Genomic DNA, 22,804 nt, shown 5'->3' on the forward strand with positions numbered 1-22,804 from the left:
AAAGACCGAAGAGGTCCTACAGGTGTCCGGAAAAGCGCGGGTTACCGTACGCTTCACGCCTCTATCGCATCGGTTGGGAAACAAAGGCTTAGCTGAGTAAACAAAGCAAATGGAATGTTCAGCCACTCTAAACGCTGAGCTTACCCTACTGAAAAACTAGAAGTTCTACCGGGCAATAACCTCACAAAATCTCATCAAATCGCATAGACTGTCATACGGTGTACATTATTATCATAAAATATTACGCATAATTTATGATAATGTACAAGAAACTATGAGATCTAATGCAATTATATGCGATTTGTATGTGATTTCTTATGCGAATTGAGTGAGATTGTGTGAGAAAATGTTCGGTTATTGCCTCATACAATTCCTTCAGTAGGGTAGCCATGGGTAACTGGCACGCCCCAGCTATAGCTGCATTCTTCTCTCTCCCTTGGCGTTCATTCTCGCGGTTGTATCAAGTTTGCGGGAAGTGCGAGGACAGACCCTTCGAGATGGTTTTCGTTCATTTTTCTCAAACTATTCTCGCGGCAGCTACATATCTGCGCGAATAGTGGCCGAGAGATAAGAAGGGGCTTCGACCTCATGATCGACCTCAGCACTTCAGACCTCACTCAACAACAAGCTTGCCCAATGAGGTCGGTATCAAAACAACTGACTTCGGTCCCGTTGCTTGAACAATACATGCAGCCGCGGGCTTCACTACAACCCCAGTTAAAGCCCTTAGATTGAGCTCGATTTTTTTTTATTGAATATAAAAAGCGCACAATACATTTGTGCGCAATGATCCTGGTCTCCATACATCGGGGTGTCAGAACATCATGAAGTTGTCAGCCCTTCCACTCAAGCATATACCAAGCCAAAGCATTCACCTTTCTTGATGTGGACAAAGACCCTGAGAGGAGGTTATGAGCAGTAGGGAGAGTCGTACCTGGTGCCGAGAGAAATTTTTCAAATCTAGCGCCGCAGTACCGGCATGCATCTCTGACACTTACCCTTCTGGTCTGTCGGATACGACGCGAGTGACGACAGTGCCGGCGGCCTCTCTGCCCCGTTATCAATTCCCGCCGGGAGCCGCTGCTTCATGCGGTGCTCACTTATCAGCTTAGACGCGAAAGGCAAGCCGTCCGCGACTGCCGCCCCTTCGCTCACGGATTCATACGACGGCTCAGCGAGAAAGCGGACTGTTACAACACGTTTTAAAAGTGTAGTTAGTCCTCAGCGTCGTGCTTGTGCGCCATGTCAGGGGGTGCACGTACCGTGGATTACTGTGCGACGTTTTCAGCCGGAATCTAGGAGTCAGTTGGTGTCGACGGGGTTGAAGGTGAGTGCCACCACACGTGACGTTGTTTGTCATTCCGATACTATACCCTGATTTCGTATCGGTCTAGGTCGTGTTGTAGCATTAGTTGCCTAGAAATATTAATAGCTACAGCACGCAGCTGCTTGGCGCGGTATGGAGGGATAATGTTTAGCCAGACATCAACTTCGGCCTTCTGTCTAGTTCGCTCAATCCGCGCTGGCATAAAGTAGTTCCTGGCTGTGGCGAGCGTCTTGAATAACAGCGGCGGGAACAAATTGCGCGCTTAACGAACCTCGTGGATTAAATGGCAGACGTCACGAGTTAACACATCACAAAACGCCACGCGTGAAGACGTACGACGGTTCAAAGTGTCGTTAATCGCTGTGTTAGGCCCGTGTTGGATCCCTACGTCGCTTAAAGGTGATGCCGATTCTGTATAGCTCCTTGGAATTGGTCCGATAAATTTGACGGCATTTTTTCTTGTAGCCCACAGGCGAGACTTAGCAGCAGTGTTCCTTGCGTATGCGTCTTAAACCTAAGACATTATGCCGGTTCGCAAAAGCCTTTAGTTCCTAGCGGTGGAAGTTATACCCCAACAAACTGACAATGCATTCATACCCATGCTTTCCCAGTTATTGAAGTGGATGAGAAAAAAAGTACTAGTCTCGATCTGCAGTTGGTTGCAGGATTTTCAGCGCCGCGTATTGACATGTTAGTTTTCATACGGTAAACACATTTTTTCTTTACTTGCGTCGGCGAGCGAGTTGGCCTCTTAAGATGTTTACAACATAGCGACTACTTCCCATGAGCGTTTGTACGCTGCCGTGGTGACTCATGTTTCGACCATTATCTGCGGAACGGGTCATCTAACCTTCGTTCGAAAAAATAAATTTTACTCCGCGGGTGCTTGTAAACATTTCTTTTCCTTCCCATCGAAAAGAGGCGGGGTGAGTATAATGCTGATTATTTTCTCGGTCGTTTATGTCTGGAATCTTCGCGTACGCCGGGTGCCTGTTTGACGAAACGACAGACAGCGTCCTCTGCGCGTGAGCTGAGCTTAGCGCCAGAAGGCGATCTCTACGCCGTGAATTTGACCAGATGGGTTTTCACCCGCTTGCGAAGATGAATTCTTGGACTGCGGCCTCCCCGATCACCGTCGTTGGAGGCCTGTCGGGCACTACTGTGTGTCATAAAAACGTCGTGCCTGCGGATTAGTCTATGCTTTTGCAGCACGCACAGAACTTTTTTTTTTTTTCTACACGACTTATTTTCTTGTTTTCTCATCTTTTTTTCGGTGAAGGTTAGTAAAGCGATGCCTTCTTATGGGTAACCTTCCCGCTCGTCTCTGTCCTTTCTCGTTTTCTCAAGTGTTGTTAATGCCGAGACCCTTGGATCGCGAATCGGACGCGCTACCTCACAGGCAGCACGGATCACACGCCCAATATTGGTACTACGTTGGCGATGTCCGGTCCTGCATAGGGCCAGTGTATTTCCAACCCGCTTCCAATATTGACCTATGTTCTCTTCTGCCTGGGCTATACGCCATGTAGCACATCTGTATGGCTTCGTTAAAGCGCGCCTTTATATGTGCACTGTCAGCCGCAAAAGTTGGTGGGATCTCCAGTGTGTGGCAGAGGGAAGGAAAACTGCATTGCCGAGCCATCGGCCGCAATTGAGCCCGATGACGAGATTAATAAAGGAAATTGCTTTCGAAACGGACTTTGCGCACGCCTTGTCCATTCTTCGCCATCAAGCATGCCCCGTCGCGTGGTTTCCTGTGAACGCTTATCAGAATCAAGGATGCAGCCGAGGCGCTATGTGACATTCGCCGCCGGTCTACTTTGGCAGGCGCGATGGAGGGAGTTCGCCGGCGCATTTCGCACTACGCCTTATGCAAAGATAGTGACACATCGATTCCGCGGTAGCAACGAGCGTCAAAAGCAGATCCCGGGTATGCTAGCCTGAGACATGCTTGTTAGCGAAGAAAGGACAGGCGTACGTAAAGAATGCTTCAGACGCAATTTCCGTTATCCTCGTTATTGGGTGCAGAGATGGCGCAGCAATGCAGTTTTTCATCGCTCCGTCACGCGCTGGAGATCACGCAAAATTTTGCTACTGATAGTACGTAGTCGGGGTGGTTTTTGACATTGTGGTATCTTACGACTTTAGGTTAATGAATTTGGGACATGAGAGGCTCAACCCGGTCGAAAGAAAGTACAGAAAAGTGTGGGTCCCTGAGCCTCTAGTGATAAAAACGTTTTAATGGAACATCATAAATTTACCTGGATACCACGCAAAAAGCAGTACAGGTCTAGGCCTCCCTACTTGAAAAGTACGAGAGATCTACAAAAATGTATACTCTACAGCAGCAAAATCTGACTTTACGAAGAAAAAAAAATTATCTAGTATTTTCGGCTCGATTATGTCGTTTTTCAATTGGGAAGTCAAGGAATTAATAAGATTAATAATCAAGCGACTCACACCCGCTGCTGCGGCTGAGCAGTTAAGACGCGCCTGCAGAACCCATGGACAGGGGCTCAGTCGATCCCGGTCTCTGCAGCCGCTGCTCAATGTAAATGAAAAGCAAGGCGCCCGTGTACTGTGCTATGCCAGTGCACTTTAAAGAACACCACTATATCGTTCCCCTCAAGTCGCAATTTGGAATGTTAGGGCCTCTAAACCAATCATTAAGCGATTTGCGAAATACATATACGCAAACGAGGATCCGTAATGATAGCCACATACGCAAAATATAAACAAAGCTTAACACGGGCAAACCATGCCTCGCGCACGTATCCATGCAAATAGGGAATTGTTTAAATTTTTTTACTTCCGTACGTGTGACATAACCTGGCAGCATTGGACGGTACGACTTGCCTGCGGTTACTCACGATGCAAGCTTCAGTTCTTGTGACACTAATATATTCCTTAATGTACAACGCGTCAAAACGCGTGACAGGATAAGTCCCTCAAATGTACAAGATGAGAGTTGTGTTATACAGGTTTTGTATGCATTAAATGTTATACAGGATGACTCTAGTGTTTTCTAAACTCCATAGACTATATCTGCTTTTATTTGTGGTGCGATGGACGTCGAGCGTTCACATTTGCCTTAAAACAAAGCGGGCGCCGCGCGTTAATTTTAGGAAATAAATATTATTTCAGTAATTTTCGGTCTGAGTGCAGTTATCTGCTCCTGAGTGCTGCAGTGCACCTTTGTTTTGCCGTAGTGCTTAACTTGGGTTTTTCTGAACCGTGGTGACGCCCGATGCCCGATGGCACACTATATAGTCTGTTTGTGATAACTTTCAAGCATCTTGACATCGTTGTTTACTGGACGTTTATTCCATATGCTGCCGTCCGCGTTGACCGAAATATTCCTAACGATTCAGCCTTTACTATTACCAACGCAGCGATATTCAGAACTTCAGAACTCTCGTAACCCCGGAAATTGTATTATATTTCTAATCGATCACTAAGAACAAAACTAAGCAAGAGCTTCCTGTCTTCATGCGTAATATATGATTTTACTTTTTTCCTTGGATGACTATTCGTCATACCACTGAAGGTTTCGAATTGCCGTAAACCCCTTTTCTCCGAGATTTAGCCCAAATATAAGGGTATACATGACGCATAATTAAATACTTTTTTTTTCCTCTTTTCTGTGCAGCGCTTTTAGATGTTTGGTTATAAAATGTAATGCAGTAAAGTAGCTTGCGTATACGTAGTACAACTTTGGATGGTGTATCGGTGAAACATGATGTAATTCTCTTTCGAATAAAGATGTATATTTAAGATGTCTGCTTTCGGTATCGGAAACATTTGAGGGCAGGCTTGGAACGACTAACCAGCTGAGCGACTGCCTTTATTTTACAAGATAGGCTTGAAAAGTGGTATGCTCATGCAAACATTTAAATGGGCACACTTTATGTCCCTTTTTTTGTATGAAGACAATACCTTTCAAAGACGTACGATGATGTGCCAATTAACTCCTGTAATTGGTCTTCTTCAGGTTAGTCTGCGAATGAAATTTTATTTTCGGAGTTTTTGGTACGTATCTTACTGTACTTCCTGCTCGGTCGGGTCAACTAAACAAACGGGCTACTTATATCTAGATAATTTACTGTATGTAGTAACAAGACGATTATGTTCAACCCATTCTACTCACCCCAAATACATACAGTCATAAACTTCCTGATGTAAGAACGAATTTACCGCTGGTCCACCCCGCAATCTCCCTACGTGTCGATCTCTTGCGTGTCTAGTTTAGCCTGCACCAGACGGAGCGGGAATCGATTCCTGGTTCCTGTTTTCCGTAATAAGCTGCGGAACGAAAAGGCAGAACTGTTCTGCAAATAACTTGCTTCGCACCGTATGCGTTTTCTCTCTTCGTGTAGGTGTGGCATCACTTTGTATACATGGACCTGCAAGTGTATGCATTGTAGGGGTGTGTTTATTCGGTGAACCCAGGTGATTCCAGCCGCTCAGGGGAGACTCGCAGCGAAGCGTCAGGCGTGGCGAAAGAGCAAGGCAGCGAACAACTTCTTCGTCCTTGAGAGCAGCAGCACGCGACGCATGTCAGTGGACGCATAAACACACCCCTACAATTGGTGGAGGTGCTGGGTAGGGACGTCACACAAGACGGTATCACAAAGAGGTAAAAAGGAAACTTCCGCGCGGGCGCAGTCAATAACGGCATGATGAGCGGAAAGGAAATCGTAGCCCAGGATGATGTCGTGTGAGCAGTGAGCCAGTACAATAAACTCGATGGTGTATAAGACGTCTTCGATGAGAACAAGGGCCGTGCACGCTGCTGAGGGATGAATGCGCTGGGATGAAGCGGTGCGAAGCGAAAAGTCGGGTAGTGCGGTGGTCACCTTGCGAAGACGACGGCAAAGAGATTCACTGATGACGGATACGGCAGCGCCCGTGTCAACAAGAGCGAGTATTGCGACACCGTCGACGAACACTTGTATTACGTTTGCGGGAGAAGACGGAGGACTTGAAGAGTTCGAACCAAGCGCAGTTCTTGCCCCGGGAACTGCGACTGTTAGTTTCCCTCAACAGCGCCGGTAGAACGTCGGGGAAGCGGTGATGGTGAACGGCGACGAGGGGAAGATGATCGGCGAGAGGTATACGTTTGATTGTCCCGAGGAACGAACTCGGAACCGGGTTGAGTTCTCGGCGAGGGCTGGTCGGCGTCGTACGTGTAGTTCCAGGGGTCAGGGCAAGAAGGTGGAAGGCGTTGGCGGCAAAGGCGGGCTACATGGCCCGGCAGCCCACAAGAGTAGCAAATTGGCCGGTTGTCTGCGGTGCGCCAAGGGTTCGTAGGGCGTTGGCGTACCCTTGGAATACGGATATGGAACGCCGACCCAGGCGATGGTGAAGGATGGTTGGAAGGGGCGGCCTGGTAGGAAACAGGTGCGGTTGGCATTAGCGGCCTGGCCGCAACTTGGGCGTACGTTAGTGGTGCCGTTACTTGCGGTGGCACGGGGCTGGTCGGAAGCACTGGGCTGGGCGAGAGCACGGAACTGGGCGAAAGGACATCAGCGATATGGTCTCGCACGGCACGCCGTATGGTAGGGGCCAAAGACGGAGCCATGTCAGGAACAAGGCGACCAGTGTCTTGTAATTGAGGGACCAGGGATAGCTGGCGGGCGACCTCTTCGCGAACGAAGGCTTTTATCTGTTGAATCAAAGGGCTGTCCTCAGATGAAGTAGAACCACCCAGTGCTAGTGTAGAAATGGTGTCGTCTCTAAAACCGGACCGCCGGGTAGAAGCGCGCTGCTTTCGAAGCTCGTCGTAGCTCTGGCAAAGTTTAATCACTTCACTGACGGAGGCAGGATTTTTCAGCCAGAGCATCTGACACGCGTCCTCGGAGATACCTTTCAAGATGTGTCCGATCTTAGCCGCTTCGGACATTACTGGGTCGACACGTTTGCACAGGTCAACGATGTCCTCTATATAACTTGTGAATGACTCTTCGGCATGCTGTGTGCGCTCACGCAAGCGTTGTTCTGCTCGGAGTTTGCGAACTGCAGGACGGTCAAACACTTCCGAAAAATTCTTCTTAAATGCAGACCAAGATGGCAGGTCTGCCTCATGGTTGCGAAACCAGAGGTTCGCCACGTCGGTCAGGTAAAAGATTACGTTACCTAGCTTAATAGTGTCGTCCCATCTGTTATAACTGCTGACACGTTCATACGCCGACAACCAGTCGTCGACGTCTTGGTCAGCCGTGCCACTGAAGAGGCATGAATCACGCTGCCGTAGAACGCCAGAACGCAGTACCGTGGTTGGTAGGGGCGCCGATGTCGAGGTGGTCTCGTCTGGCATGGTGGAAGCAGTGGTCAACGTGCGGCTTCTAAGTTCCAGGGTGGATGGGAACGTACCCAGCAGCACCTGCACCAATTGTAGGGGTGTGTTTATTCGGTGAACCCAGGTGATTCCAGCCGCTCAGGGGAGACTCGCAGCGAAGCGCCAGGCGTGGCGAAAGAGCAAGGCAGCGAACAACTTCTTCGTCCTTGAGAGCGGCAGCACGCGACGCATGTCAGTGGTTATATCGATGAAGATTACCACACTACAGCATGTATATATGCAGCAGTGTATGGTTTCATCACTTCGCATTTGCATGCGAGAGCATGCTTGCACAGGTGGGCGCCTAGGAAGCATAAGCATTGTTGAGCCGATAAATAACATGTGCATGACTGTGCCAGTAAGCAGCTTGCATGTGTGCATAAGAAAGGTTGTCATTGTGTACTCTTCAATGTCTATACATTTGCATCAGTCGGAACGATATGAATTTTCATGCGCGCGCTTGCATGCTCTAAAACCGAGTGCAGAAGGTTTCTTGTCTATTTTATTTATCTCTTCGAAGCCATTCTTTTCTCAGTTAAGTGCTTGAATGACATATGGGACATCGTACTAATCAAACTTTCTGTATGGATAGTTTGCAAATACAATTCAGATCTTTGTTGGTTTTTCCGCCTTTTCATTTCGCCTTCCGCGAAATGAACAGGTTATTTCGCGATGGTTAAACCTACATTTATTTATTGGTACATAATGCAGCTCCATGAAGCGGAAGGAACACGGCTGCAAGAAAAAATGGAAATCGATCCTCTTTCATTTGCCGTTCTTATAAATAGAAGCCACCAGGTTTTGCTTGCTCCTGCATGCAACTTTCATGGAAATAATAGACAGATCAAGCAAGAAAACGATACCGAAAAGACAAGCAGTTTGTCATATTCTGCCCTCGAAAAAAGACGAGCTCGGCGAAACATGAGGCAAATATAACAAAACTAAGTTATTGGGGCTTGTATGCAAAACAGTCAGCCACCCAGCCACCTCATCTTTCACAACGTTCGTTTACCATCGTGCACACTTCGCCGCGTCTCACGCAACCACTGTGGCGAAGCGCTAGTTAGCGAGCGCGATTGGGTTGATTGGTGGCGCCATCTGGCGGCAAGTCCGCATAGCTGCGCTCAGTGCATGACGCATGGGAGGTGCGTGTCGGCTATATGCGGCGTTATAATACCAAATTGATGCCATCATGAAAAGCCAGACTACATCCGCGGCTGCAAGGCAGCATTCTCTCCCACATTTAAATTAACACAGTCTTAGCATTAGTGGAGGTCCTTGCCATAGGAGAGGGTAGAACAAAAACTCTTCTCGGCATCAAGAAATTCGGAACACTGGACACGAATTACAAGCCGCACGAAGTGGCTCAGAAATAGACTCCCTGGGCTCTACACTTTTGACAAAGGCTGTACCTGCTGCTGCGGCCGCCTGATTTCCGCGAACTTCCTAACCTCATCCACCCACCCGACTTCCACCCACCTCCTAGCTGCTAAACTCGCCTTTCTTAACAATGCTGTGCATTGCCCTTAACGACCATCGGTTATCCTGCCTTCACAAAATGTCCTGCCCACGCTCATTTCTTCTCGAGTTCGACTAGAATGCCAGTAAGAAGCGTTTCTCAGAACGACGAGGTAATGTGAAATTAGCAGCAAAGTTAGAGAAGGGCCCTTGCACCGGCGACTGCATTTGCTCGGAATTTTACATTGCTGTTTTAAGGCGGAAGTCTTTCTTGCCTTGTGCTTCGCGTGATCAGAAAATGGGATCATAAGATGTCATTCGCACCTGTCAATCACCCAGAGATCGACAATAATGAAATCAACAACTGATAATATTCGTAGTTAAGATTTCAGTAGTCTGTCATGGGAGGTGTCTAACACAACACATGAAATGTGTAGACGCAGGCGCACAGGCAGAGCAGAAACAGGAGAAAGATGAATTCGCACTGCCGCACGCAATATTTATGTACCACCGCCGACGTTGCGGTAAAGTTCTATAACTTATGAAGTTTAGCTCTAAAGCAGCTGAAAGACTCAACAAGAAGTCACAACACGAAGTTAGTATCTTGGCTATGACCTTCAAGTTGCGTGCATAAAGGAACTACCATTCGCTATCGGCGACAACTGCGATATAACTTATTCATGGCCTCCAAGACCTGGAATCAAGCAAGGTTTACAGAACTCTTCTTAACTCCTGCAACATCGTTCAGTTTTAGAGGTCATGTATTGGCCTTATTAATGCCGTCCTATTAAGTCACTGCGCTGAACCGTATACATCACGTGCATAGTGATCGTAACAGGATGGCGCATGTGCAGCTTCGTGTGGGCCCTGTTTTTCGAACACCCGTGGAAAAAAAGATAAGGCGGCCGCTGTTAGGACTTCATTCTAATATTCGAAAAGCATCCGAAAAGTTAACATACTCGATTTGTGTGCAATAGTTTTTGACATTTAATGCTTGATTTGTTTACATAAGGAATTGAGATATTTATTCGCTATTAGAAATGTCCTAACATTCACATGCCCCAAGTGTCTGTAGACCTATAGTGGCTAACGTCGCAAATTACGATTGCGTTTGGACATAAGAGTAGTCGCGTCAATTGGAAAGGATATCCCATGTTACGGTACGCAGTATCACAGACGACGATGTGCTGGTGTCGTGAGGAACGACGACGCTGAAGCTAGGCTGTTTGTCCTAGGAGTGTGTCGCTGAAGGCGAACTGTTGCGACTACTTCGGAGTGTGCATCGTAATATTTTGAAGGAGGTTAGGGGCGGTCAACACAAAATCTCCAAGTTTGGTCTTTCTCTTTGACTAAAATGACAGGAGACCCCCAAGTCTCAATATTATTGCTCGCCAGCATCATGCCGATCTCCTTCTGTATCACGTGGTGCTCAGCAAATGAGACTCGATAAGGCCTCCGACGAATGGGGCTTGTATCACCCATATTGATGCGATGGGTAACGACTGATGTCTGGTCCAAAGGTGGGTCCCCAAAATCAAATATGTCGCTGTAGGAAAACAAAAGGTCAAAGACCGCACTCGCTTGGTGAGGTGTCAAACCCGTTGCTATCCAGGGAGCAAAAAAGGGTCGAACGAGGAGAAGCCGATACGAGCGGCCGAGACGGAGGCACAGGCGTGAGTGCAGCAATTTCGCAGTAAGCCAAGGGAGACATGCCAGCGAGTGCAACGCCACGGGGTAAAATTTGTGTCGAGCTGCTGAAGTTAAGGAAGGAAAGATAGGTGCAGTTACCCGTGATGGTCACGACGATCTAAGGGAGGATGACATTACGGCGGAGAACAAAGACAGTGATTGGGCAAGTAGTGGTATGTACCATCAGGCATGGCGGGAATCGGGGCCAACGGAACATAGATGGCAGCTTCGGGCGGTAGACGAACAAACTCGGTGGACTGGAGATGGGGCTTGATATCTGTGTACTCGGGGCAGAAAGGCAGGCCTAAGCGAAGAAGGCCAGTATAGCAATCAACCAGGGCATAATGGGCCGTTAAAAAGTCGATACCAAGGATCATATCGTAAGGGCAGCGGTCGATGACAGTGAAGAGCACAGGGGTATAGTGCGACTGCAAATGCTTACATGTGCAGTGCACAGTCTCGAGACGGAAGCGACGCTTCCATCGGCGACACGAACGGCTGGTGAAGTAGCGGGCGTAGCAATCATTTTGAGACGGCGGCGAAACGAAGAGCTGAGGACTGAAATTTGGGTACCAGTGTCCATCAGGGCGGTAACAGGTACACCATCCACGCAGATATCTAGAAGGTTGTGGCGATGAGCGAGGGTCGGCAGAGGATTTTTGAGCTGGGTCGTCAATGTAGCGTCACCTCCGGACGCTGCATTGGTCAGTTTTCCGGACGAGAGCCAGATAAGCGGGGGCACGATGAACGGCGAGGTTGGGGAGGGCGAGGGCGCCGGGTCTGGGGAGACGGTGAGCGGCTGGAAGTTCTTTCCTTCCTCCATGGCGGCTGGACATGCGTGGGGCTGGCCAGTTGAAGTCACAAGAAGGCGTATCACGGAGAGAGTACGGGTGTGGTCCGCAGTCGGCGCTGAGGTCAGGATAGTATAGCGAGGTCGAGGTGGCGGAAGATCGAACGGCTGCGGAAATGGCGAGGAATGTGGCCGACGCCTGAGTAGTTGAAGCAGATGGGTCGGTGGTCCGAGATTCGTTACTCTTCCCGGTTGCGGTAGCGGTAGCGCTATTGGATCGGAAGGGCTCAGTAGGAGCCGCAGCAGCTACCACTGGAACGGGGGTTTGGAGAGAAGGCTATGCGGACAGCTGACCATAGTTGAGGCTTGCGTTCGCATTGAGGCCCACATTCGCGAATTTCTGGCGAACGACAGCTTGGATCAGGACTATAGTAGCATCCGCAGGCTGAAGGGTGAATGCAACGTGGGTCATAGCCTCAAACTCTCTGGATATATAAAAAATGAGTCACAAAATAATCATACAATTTTCTGACCGACTAAAGCATAAATAAGGAATATATATACTGCATAAATTTGCCGCTGTAAGTCTCTGGAAACGTTCTTATTGTGGACTATGCGTGCGTACATCAGGTTCGATACTGCTCCGCGCGATGATGCAGGGGTTACGGCACTGGAATGCTGAGCCCAGTAATCTGAATCTAATGCTGGCTGCGGCGGCCGCTTTTCGATGGAAGCGAAAAGCAAGGCACCCGTGCGCTATATGCGACGTCAGTGAACCCCAGTAGGTCGAAATTTCCACAGCCCTCCATTGCAGTGTCTCTCAATGCCAGAATCACTCTGGGACTTTCAACATAAGCTAAACCAAACCTGTTCGGTTCACTTTCGATTGTGTACAGACGACGACTCCTTTTCCTGCTAGCGATTGAAAAAGTTGCAGGAGAGCGGAAAGATCTGTTGGGGTATCTGGCTTCTTGGAATTGCATCACTAGGAGAGAGGGAACTACTCCGTGCTGCAAATACTGCCTATAGAAACATGAGAACTGATTTTGTGTTTATTTAGTGCGAACGGTCTACTTTTTCTCCTTTTGCAGGGCACGACGCTCTTCATCCAATACCAGCCGAGTCATGGAGGAGGAAAAAATGTTCTGCGGATGGGAGACATGCGGCGCAATTCTGTACCCGATAGCGGGCAAGAAATTTGTGAAGTGCTTCAAGTGCGGCCACATGAACTGCCCCAGTTGTAGAGCTTCCCACGAAGGCCTAAACTGCGCCAAATATAAGGCCCAGCGACAGTCAGTACCTAGCACTCCTCGCTCGCCAAGCACGGGAGATAGGAGCCCGATAGGCGGTAGCTTCTCTCCAGGGGCCACTGCAAATAAAGGTGGAAGCGCTGAAATGGGAGGTCCGTTTTCACCGTCGAAGTCTTCAAGCCCCTCTTTCGAGGGCGCCTGTCAGAGTCCTAGGGCAACGTACGCGCCATCAACTAGTGCAGTGACACCGAAGGCACCACCGCCTGTACAGGTGAGCAGAAAAACATCGTAGTTTCTTTGTCGAAAATGTGGTTACTTTGGTGTTGTGAATATTGTTTGTTTATTGTGCTTTCGACAATGCGTAAGCAGTGCCAAAGGGCAGAGGCAAAAGGCGATAACAATGATAGCCTAGCTATAGGCCTATTTAAAACTTGCAGCACAACAAGGGGGAGCAGCGCTAGCACAACAAATCGAAATTACAAATTGTGTTACATACTCGTGTAGGGGCATATAGTCTTTCCTTGGAGTGCTTGGACATTGATGGTCCCTCGGTAAAAGCAAACCTCCACTTTTGCCTCAGCTTGACCAACCCACCCGGTGGAAATCGGCAGCTCCCATTTCCTATCCCCTCTCTCCCCATCTTTTTCTTTTTCTTCCAACTGTCCTGTCCTGTCATCGCATTTTTTTGTCACATTCGAAGGCAGCGAGGGTGAACACTGTGCATATCTGTCAGCCTAGCTGGCATTCACATATATGTAAAAGTAGCTGCGTACTGTTAGTGTATATGACACATTCCCAGGTCGGGCTTCATGGTAGATGACCATGCTGCCCAGCTACCGACTAAGAAATCGAATCATACGGGCAACAAGAAAACTCCTTCTGATCAGCTCTCTTAAAAGGGGTCGTACCGGTTAAACCTGGAAAGCGTACCGGAACAGATAGCAGCACAGGTATCGGCAGCAACCTTTCTTAGTTTTTCGGCATTCACTCTGTAACTGACGAGCTAGTGCCAAACTTGTTCTTGTAATCGCAAAGACCGTGAAGAATTGCGTTGGCAAAAATTACAAAGCGAAGAAAGAGGGGACTAGAGACCTTTTGGTAGATATCGATGAAGTGCAAAGCGGTTGAAACAAGAGATTTTACAATTCAACTGAATTAAAGTAGTCGAATGTGTGAAGGCTAAGGTTTATTCAAGCGAAGCCGTTTTGTGCTAGCGTTTAAATTCACGACGTAATCACTAAATAAAACTATTTTGGCATTCAGGCTTCTTCGCACTACACGGTGACAAGTGGAAACACCAGTGATGACGTCATCTCTAGAGATGATGCATTTCCAACGCGGAAACGTTTGATATGAGGAAAAAGATCAACGCCAACGATGGTAAAGGTCGCAAGGCGTCGTTTGGCGACATCGGCTGACTCGCAAAAAGAATTGGGCGAAAGATGTTGAAAATATAAATGTCACCCCTAATGACGTCATTGTCTAGTTTTACCACGCTGCTTCAGTGTTGTGAGGAGAGACCTGAGACTTGTCGCAAATTTAATAGTAAATTACGTCATAACTTTATATCGTACCGCGAAATCATTTCGGGAGCTTAATCTACAGATTTCATATATTCTAATGCGCGCATCTAGGAAAAATGTCAAACAAGCATTTCAGCTTCCCTTAAACAGCTATCTCTACACAACCTTGGTGGATTTTATGTGCAAGCGACTTTTTACCGCACCTTTAAATATACGGTGGGCGTTATTTCTAAGCAGGAACTGCTACTGAGCACAGGTGCAAAGATAGAACTTGCTGCGCAAGGAGTAATTGTGCAGCCCGCAGAATCATAGCGAGGAGAAACAATACAGAGATAGAAAAAGCATATCGTTCTAACATTTATTAGCACATTTTTTTCACACTCCGTCCATACCCTGAGGCTAGAAAACTTTTCCGTCTCCAAGCTAATTACAACTATGCTGAAGCAGTGAAGCGGGGACAGCAACTGCCTTCACTTACGGCTAGGCACAGAAGCTATGGACCTGGTGTCGATGTCCCCACCTCGTTCACAGGAGCCAGTTTCACACTCCAGAAGGCTGAAGATGTTGCAAGAAAAACGTGATTGAAAGCCGAAGACATCTCCCATATTCATCCAATTAACCCGGTTATGTGCTATCCGCATCCACTTGACCCTTGCAAATTTAATTCCCCCCCCCCCCCCCCCTCGGCTTTCGGCTAAACCCTACTATGCATTTCTACCCTTGGAATCCAATTTGTTATTCTAAGCGACCATCGGTTATCTTTTTTTAATCGATATTTATTGCCTCAGGGCATCAGTAGGAAATGAGATGAAGGATGAATAAATGACTGGAAAAAGGTTGGCTGATTTTATGAAGTCCAGAAGTGAGCGATGATGAGTTCCCTGCGTCCATGTGACATATGAGGCAGGATTGGTTGCTGAAAGGCCAGCTGTGCTCAGGTGCCGGATGCTCAGGAGAGGATAACCATCGGTTGTCCTCTCTTCGCTCTACATGGCCTGGCCACGCCTATTTCTTCTTCTTCGACTGGAATGTCACTAATACGAGTTATTTCTCTGACCCACCTAAGATACCCATATACCCTAAGATAAGGTTTGCGTAAGATACCGGAAGTTGAACATCACTCTGGCGCAATTTGGCCTTATAGGCGTCCTTGTACCAATAAGCTCCCAACTAATATTAACAAGTCTTGAGCGCTTTTTGTATGGAAAGCTTTTTAGAAAAAAACGAATGGCTTAACGAGCCTCCAGTGAGACCTGCTGTGGGATATAAGCGCTTTCACTGCCCATGCACTGACCGAATACTCATGTTCAACATTAGGAAATTAGTACTTCTCTTGACATATCCGTAAACGACTGCAGGCTACCCTCACACCGGATGCACAGTTTTTTTTTTTTTCGTTTATATCTATTGCTCCGTTTTCTAGAACTCGTCCTCGGACGCTGACCAGGCTCGACAGCTGCCCGCCGCAGGTGGTCCCAAAGTGCTCGCCATTTGTGCCACTGAAGACTGCGGCTACGAGAAACTGGTGGACGCCAGTGCGACTGAACTGCCCTGTTACAAGTGCCGCCACACCACCTGTCTGCGGTGCAAAGCCATTCACGGCACCCTCACCTGCGAGCAGTACCAACATCAGGTTGTACATACGGGCGCGAATTGTCCTCGCTTGTGCGTTGTTGCCACCTTTAGCCGTGCCCCCTCTTTTTATTCCTTGCATTTCTGGCTTCCCCTACGCCCTACAGCGGGGAGTCTTGCGAAGTTAACAATTTTTTTTAAAAATTAATTATCTGGCCGACGTCTGAGAGATAGCTGCAGGGAAATTTTGGCGTCACGTCCACGGAACGGACACTACTGTTATTAGACGCAGAATAATTCCTTGTTTTGCCGGTCTTGTGTACCTCGTTGTTTAGGTTACAGGTATAACAGAAGCAACGGTTGCAGTGAATGTAGGTACAGCGGGTTGTTATTAGCTCAACCCGTGACAATTTCGATAGCGTGTAACTTGTGTATAAAGTATTCCAAAGATTGAATTTCAATTTGAAAGCGCGTGCACCTTGTCATGATCCCACATCACTTGGAAACAGGTGTCGCTTCGTTCTGTCGCCTTGAAAATGCAGCAGACTACGCCGAGGTCACTGGTTGCCTTTGTTCAGAATCTTGAGGGACGAGAAGATAGGGGAGGGGTGCAGTGCAGGGGATCACGATAGAGGCTGGAGTTGTTGGAAATGGCAAAAGTATTGTCTATATACTGAAGATCTCAACCTACGCAACAAAGTATACGTGTCCCGCACCGACGTAACATTCGGGAATCTCGGAATACCAGTCGGCCATGCTACGAACCACCGACTCTAGTTCCCCCTGACCATCACCTCCTGTCGTGTTAAATCGCTTGCAACCACCCCTTAAAATAGCTATGGGCTCTTTTTTTGGCTGCTCCAATCGTAGCGAGAGCTCCAGGCGGAAGAAAAAGCTGACAAATACGATCTTGTTCCACATTTCGGGGATCGTCAGACAAATGTATAGCCTCAATGCGAGCGCACCAGACGCTCAGTACATATCGGGGGCAGTTGTCGCGCGCACACATTAAGCGCCAATTTCGACCCTGAAAACCATAGTGCAGCTGTGTGCAGAGCGTAAGTTCGTTATAACGGGCTAGGTTCTGGCAGGTAACGTGAACATAATATTGCAGAAACCTGAAAGCAGAGGCAAGATGCAGCGCGTGCATCGCATGGGTCTGACATGCAAGTGCCGTGCGAAGAAAACACGCATGCTGTCTGCCTTGCACAAGATCCGCATTTAAAGTTATAGTCACCGAGCCTTTGTAAATGGTCTACATGCGGACTCGGGAATCGTTGAGCGCGGATGCATCCTGCGGGCTCCATCACGAAGCCGTCGGCGGCGCTCGTGCTGCCGCGATGCTGGCGCCATTAATAAGAGTTTTAGCTTACTGTGATCCGCGATCCACTACCGTGAACCGCCACCGCGCGTTTCACTACGCATGCTCAGAAACCTTGACGCCGATAGATGGCGCCACATACTCGATGTCGGCACATAGACTTGCTGCGTCGGGACCAATCAGCTTGTGCGCCCCGCCCACGCATGGTAGCGGGTCACGGTGGCGGATCGCGGATCACTGTAAGCTAAATAGAGATATTTAGCTTACCGTGATCCGCGATCCGCCACCGTGGCTCTCTACCGCGCGTGGGCGGGGCGGTCAAGCTGATTGGTCTCGAAGCGGCAGGTCTGTGTTCCGCGTCGGGAATGTGGCGCCATCTGTCGGCGTCAAGGGAGGTCTGGGCATGCGCAGTGGAACGCGCAGTGGAGGATCCCAGTAGCGGATCGCGGATCACGGTAAGCTAAAACTCTCTAATATCTCTATTGTGATAATGTAACTACCGCTACAGTGGTCTAGAAGTACCACCGCGGCGACCTTGGTGGACAGTCGACTTTAAAGGGGAAGATGAGAGATCTTTATCCCCAAGGGGGGAAAGCGTATACGTAATTAGTGCTTTTCCGCCGTCCTTGGCTGATTGGCGCCGCCAATCTGAGTATTACCGCTCACCAGCTGATTGTGCTTGTTTTTTTACTCCAGGTTTGTCTCCCCTCTCAGTTTCCCGATGAAGAGGACGAGATTCAGGCTGAGTGCGCTAAACCCGGATGCCCGTTCGTAGCCTACGTTGGTGTGAGCATGCAGCAACTAATCTGTCCGCTGTGCCAACAAATCACGTGCTTAAAGTGTAATGCCGTCCACGAGTTCAAGACTTGTGAAGAATACGAAAAGCAACGCCGAAGATCTAGCGGCGCGCAGGGGGCCCTGGCAAGGGACAACAACAGTGTAGGCGCTGCTCAGGCTGTGCCGAATGCGCGGTCAAGTCCTGGTGCTGAAAGCGCGTCCACAAAGCGGCCGCCGGCAGCAGTTGCGGCTGCAAAGGCAGCCATGGAGAGGGAAGCTTCACGACTTCAGGAGAGCCTTGTTGGGCACGTAAGCGATGAGGTGAGCGAAATTCAAGGTTTCCAACTATAGGATGCATTGCGATGTGATTAAAAATCTCCGGGGCGCTTCGTATATTACATTATTTTTTATATTCACGACTCTGTCTTAATCTATGACCGATCTCAAGAATTGATAGTTATTTGCATCCTCTTCGGTCAGAAGGCTAACAGAAACGTCTGGAAAAACTTGCCTGACACACAGGGACGAGTGTTTGTTTTTACAAGAGTGTAGGTGACTGCGAGATTGTAGATGCTGGCATGAAGGGAGCAATTAAGTGAGGTATATCTGGCCGCCCGATTTTGAACCGACTGACACTATTTGGAATACCTGCATGGGGATTCTTGAATACATTCGTAGATAGATAGATGGATTTATTGAAAGGAAAAGCAGGGAGGTTGGCCGGAATAATTCAAATCTGGCCTGCTACTCTGCACTGGGGAAGGGGAGAAGAAAGAAGATCATGATGGGTGACGATGTGGGAGAATGCAGATGAAATATATATATATATATATATATATATATATATATATATATATATATATATATATATATATATATATATATATAATATTGTCACGGTGTTGGCGACAGGGGGCAGATTAACAGAGCCGGTACAGGTAGAATCACACGGTCCAAGGTTCAGGTACGTCCTGCGAGTCCGGAGCCGATTCACTTCAACGTCGTCTTTCACTCTGAGCGCCCCCTGGCATTCCTCCCTCCTTAAGCGTAACGCACACAGTTACACGTGCACACAAGCGTACAAAAGCAACCTCCCCCCCTCAAAAAAAAGTTTGTAGATGTAGTTTGTCAGTCACCGTGCAAAGTACGGCTTCAGTCGCAAGACATGAACTGTCTCTGGACGAGGTAGCCGACGGCCTGTGTGCTCTGATCCATCCGGGAGCACCTCGTAATTGACGTTACTGATGCGTCGCACGATTTTATACGGTCCGAAGTAGCGGCAAATTAGCTTGTCTGAAAGGCCGCGGCGTCGAACAGGAGTCCACACCCAGACCTGGTCCCCGGTGTTGTAGGAAGCTTGTCTGTGGCGGAGGTTGTACCGGCGTGAATCCCTGTCTTGTTGCTGGGTGATGTGGACGCGTGCTAGTTGGCGTGCTTGCTCAGCATCTTGGGCAAACTGCTCGGCGTCAGAACAAAGTTCGGTATCTGTTTGGTAAGGGAGCATTGCGTCCAGCATCGTCCGAACCTCCCTGCCGTAAACGAGGCGAAACGGCGTGAAACGTGTGGTCTCTTGGACTGCCGTATTGTATGCGAACGTCACATATGGTACGATCGCATCCCAAGTCTTGTGCTGGGCGTCGACGTACATCGCCAGCATATCCGCGATGGTCTTATTAAGCCTTTCCGTCAGCCCATTGGTCTGCGGATGGTAAGCAGTAGCTTTTCGATGCGCCGTACCACTGAGATGAAAGACTTCGGCCATCATTTTTGAAGTAAAGGCAGTCCCTCTATCAGTAATAATACAGGTAGGAGCACCGTGCCGTAGTATGATCTGGTGTACAAAGAAATGGGCAACTTCAGACGCTGTACCACTAGGTAACGCTTTGGTCTCGGCATAGCGAGTCAGATAGTCTGTGGCGATGATTATCCAACGGTTGCCACCAGAGGACCGAGGGAAAGGACCGAGAAGGTCCATGCCGACTTGATCAAATGGTGCTCGTGGTGGTATTATGGGCATGAGGAGGCCCGCAGGCTTTGATTGCGGAACCTTCCGACGCTGACATTGCCGACAGCTCTTGACATAGCGCTTAACAACAGTGGCAAGGTTGGGCCAGTAGAATGTCTGTCGTATCCTAGCAAGTGTGCGAGAATAGCCCAAGTGGCCAGATGTTGGTTCATCGTGGCACGCGGAAAGGATTTCCTCTCTCAGAGCTGTGGGTACCACGAGGAGGTAGGTTCTTGACTCGGATCTAGAGTTCTGCTTATAAAGCACACCACCTCTCAGGCAGAAAGTTGAGAGGCTCCGAGAAAAGCACTTAGGTATGGTGGCTGGCTGACCTTCTAAATAATCAATCAGTGCTCGTAAATCTGGATCTGCACGCTGCTGATGTGACATATCTGAAGCATCAACAGCTCCGAGGAAACTGTCAGCGTCATCCGTGTCTGGTGGAGCGAGCTCGACAGGCGCGCGGGAGAGCGTGTCAGCATCTTCATGCTTAAGTCCGGACTTATAAACAATAGTGAGATCGAACTCCTGTAGGCGAAGGCTCCATCGCGCCAGGCGGCCGCATGGGTCACGCAGGTTGGCCAGCCAACACAAAGAATGGTGGTCAGTGACAACTTTAAATGGGCGACCATAAAGATAGGGGCGAAATTTCGCAGCAGCCCAAATAATGGCGAGGCATTCCTTTTCAGTAGTTGAATAGTTCGTCTCGGCGCGGGATAAAGTACGGCTGGCATAGGCGATGACTCGTTCAACACCCTCTTGACGTTGCACGAGAACCGCCCCAAGGCCAATGTTACTGGCGTCGGTGTGTATTTCTGTCTCCCCCTGCTCATCGAAATGGGCCAGAACAGGCGGCGATTGGAGGCGGAGACGCAGCTCGGCAAAAGCAGCTTCTTGTTCGTGCGTCCAAACAAAAGGGGTGTCTCCCCGGGTGAGCTGAGTCAGCGGTTCAGCGAGATCAGCGAAGTTATCGATAAAACGCCGGTAGTAACTGCACAAGCCGAGAAATCGGCGAACAGCTTTCTTGTCACGTGGAATCGGAAATTCCGCAACAGCAGCAATCTTGTCAGGGTCGGGCTTCACGCCGGCGGCGCTGACGACATGGCCGAGAAATTTAAGCTCTCGGTAGCCAAAGTGGCATTTCTGTGGCTTAAGTGTCAAGTTAGCGGATCGAAGGGCTTCGAGTACTGACCGCAGGCGCTGAAGATGTTGTGCAAATGATTCTGCGAAGACCACCACGTCATCTAGGTAGACTAGACAACACTGCCATTTAAGGCCGGCGAGGACTGTGTCCATCATCCGCTGAAATGTGGCCGGCGCGGAACACAGGCCGAAAGGTAGAACTTTAAATTCGTAAAGGCCGTCGGGTGTGACGAAGGCCGTCTTCTCACGATCTCGCTCATCGACCTCAATCTGCCAGTAGCCACTTTTTAGATCGACGGACGAAAAATACTTTGCACGCCGAAGGCGGTCGAGAGAGTCGTCAATCCGCGGCAAGGGGTAGACATCCTTCTTGGTTACGGCGTTCAGTTTGCGGTAATCGACGCAAAAACGTAACGTGCCGTCTTTCTTTTTAACTAGAACGACCGGGGAGGACCACGGGCTATTGGAAGGCTGGATAACCTCATCTTCGAGCATTTCCTTGACTTGTGACCTAATAACTTCGCGCTCGGTCGAAGAGACGCGGTAGGGGTGCTGGCGGATCCCTTACAGAAAAGCTTAATGAGTTTCTGATTAAACTGTAATTACATTCCTCATCATGCACATTAACATTTCTATACATTTTCTTGATGCATTTTTGATGAGTTTCACAAGAAAGTTGGCCACCGTGTTTCTGGTTGGTACCTAATGTGTGCATTTCTTGTGTGTTGTTCATGAGTGTTGACCAATGAGCACTTTTGGATAAAAAGTAAAAGCTAAAACGTAGCGAAGCACCTCAACTACATTAAAAATGCTAAAAAATAAAAAAAAATTAAAACTAAGCGAAAAAAAAAACTGCACCGCTGGCGCGATTCGAACTGGGTACCTCTTATACCGTAGCTTTCTACGCTAACCACTCGGCCACTCGGGAAGGTGGTAATGTTGGTAACGTATTTGCTTCTTATGTCTGGACTGCATTCATAAGATTGGGACAATGTTTCGAAGCATGTTTCGAAGTGTACAGGCCATTCCGGCTGCTCTAAAAATTACAACTTCTTGACCTTTAGAACTTGCATCTAATGTTCTAGATACCTATGCGCACTATTTTGACCACTTCAGTCATTTAACATGTCGAGTTTGGCATCGCTGGCAAATTTATCAGCGCTGGCTCTTCGGTGGTTGCTACCTTGGGCGTAATTTTCGCTGAACACGGAGCTGTAGCACGAACCTTTAAGGAAAAAAGTGCGACCAAGCTTCAATACCGGCAAGCGCAGCAGCGCCAACACTATTTTACTGGTAACTAAATCTTATTTGTATCTAAACATTTCGGGAAGCGTTGCGATGACTGAGAGCTCGGCTAATCTATACGCAGAGCAAGGAGCTCGAAAGCTTAAGAAACGCAAAATATCATGCATTATAAAGAAGGCATTGCTTCTCGTTCCCTGGTCGCGCACATGCTCCCAGGACGGTCCAGTTCCGAGTCAACGCACGGCTCGGGTTACGTCCGCGCGTCGTCGTCGGCGCAGGCCGGGGGCCCCTGCTGGTCTCTCCAAAACGGCCTGCTCGCAGGTGCAAGGAGGCATTGGAAATGGAGCGGCCTTGCGTCCGTTAGCTT

At 48.7% G+C, this 22,804-nt stretch overlaps 1 protein-coding gene across 1 annotated transcript in view; it reads left to right on the forward strand.

Moving 5' to 3' along the window:
- The first annotated feature begins 1,037 nt into the window (after positions 1 to 1,037).
- Positions 1,038 to 22,804, forward strand: part of LOC146196875 (uncharacterized) — a 99,804-nt gene continuing 78,037 nt past the window's right edge. Inside the window, exons 1-4 of the mRNA XM_084598568.1 lie at positions 1,038 to 1,327; positions 12,693 to 13,122; positions 15,798 to 16,007; positions 17,964 to 18,365. Of these exons, the coding sequence (XP_084454694.1) occupies positions 12,727 to 13,122; positions 15,798 to 16,007; positions 17,964 to 18,365 (1,008 nt within the window). The 5' untranslated portion in view covers positions 1,038 to 1,327; positions 12,693 to 12,726. The remainder of the gene's footprint in view (positions 1,328 to 12,692; positions 13,123 to 15,797; positions 16,008 to 17,963; positions 18,366 to 22,804) is intronic.

The sequence above is a fragment of the Amblyomma maculatum genome, chromosome 3 (genome assembly GCF_055883805.1).
Source record: "Amblyomma maculatum isolate TAMU_Amacu chromosome 3, ASM5588380v1, whole genome shotgun sequence".
Classification (NCBI taxonomy): domain Eukaryota; kingdom Metazoa; phylum Arthropoda; class Arachnida; order Ixodida; family Ixodidae; genus Amblyomma; species Amblyomma maculatum.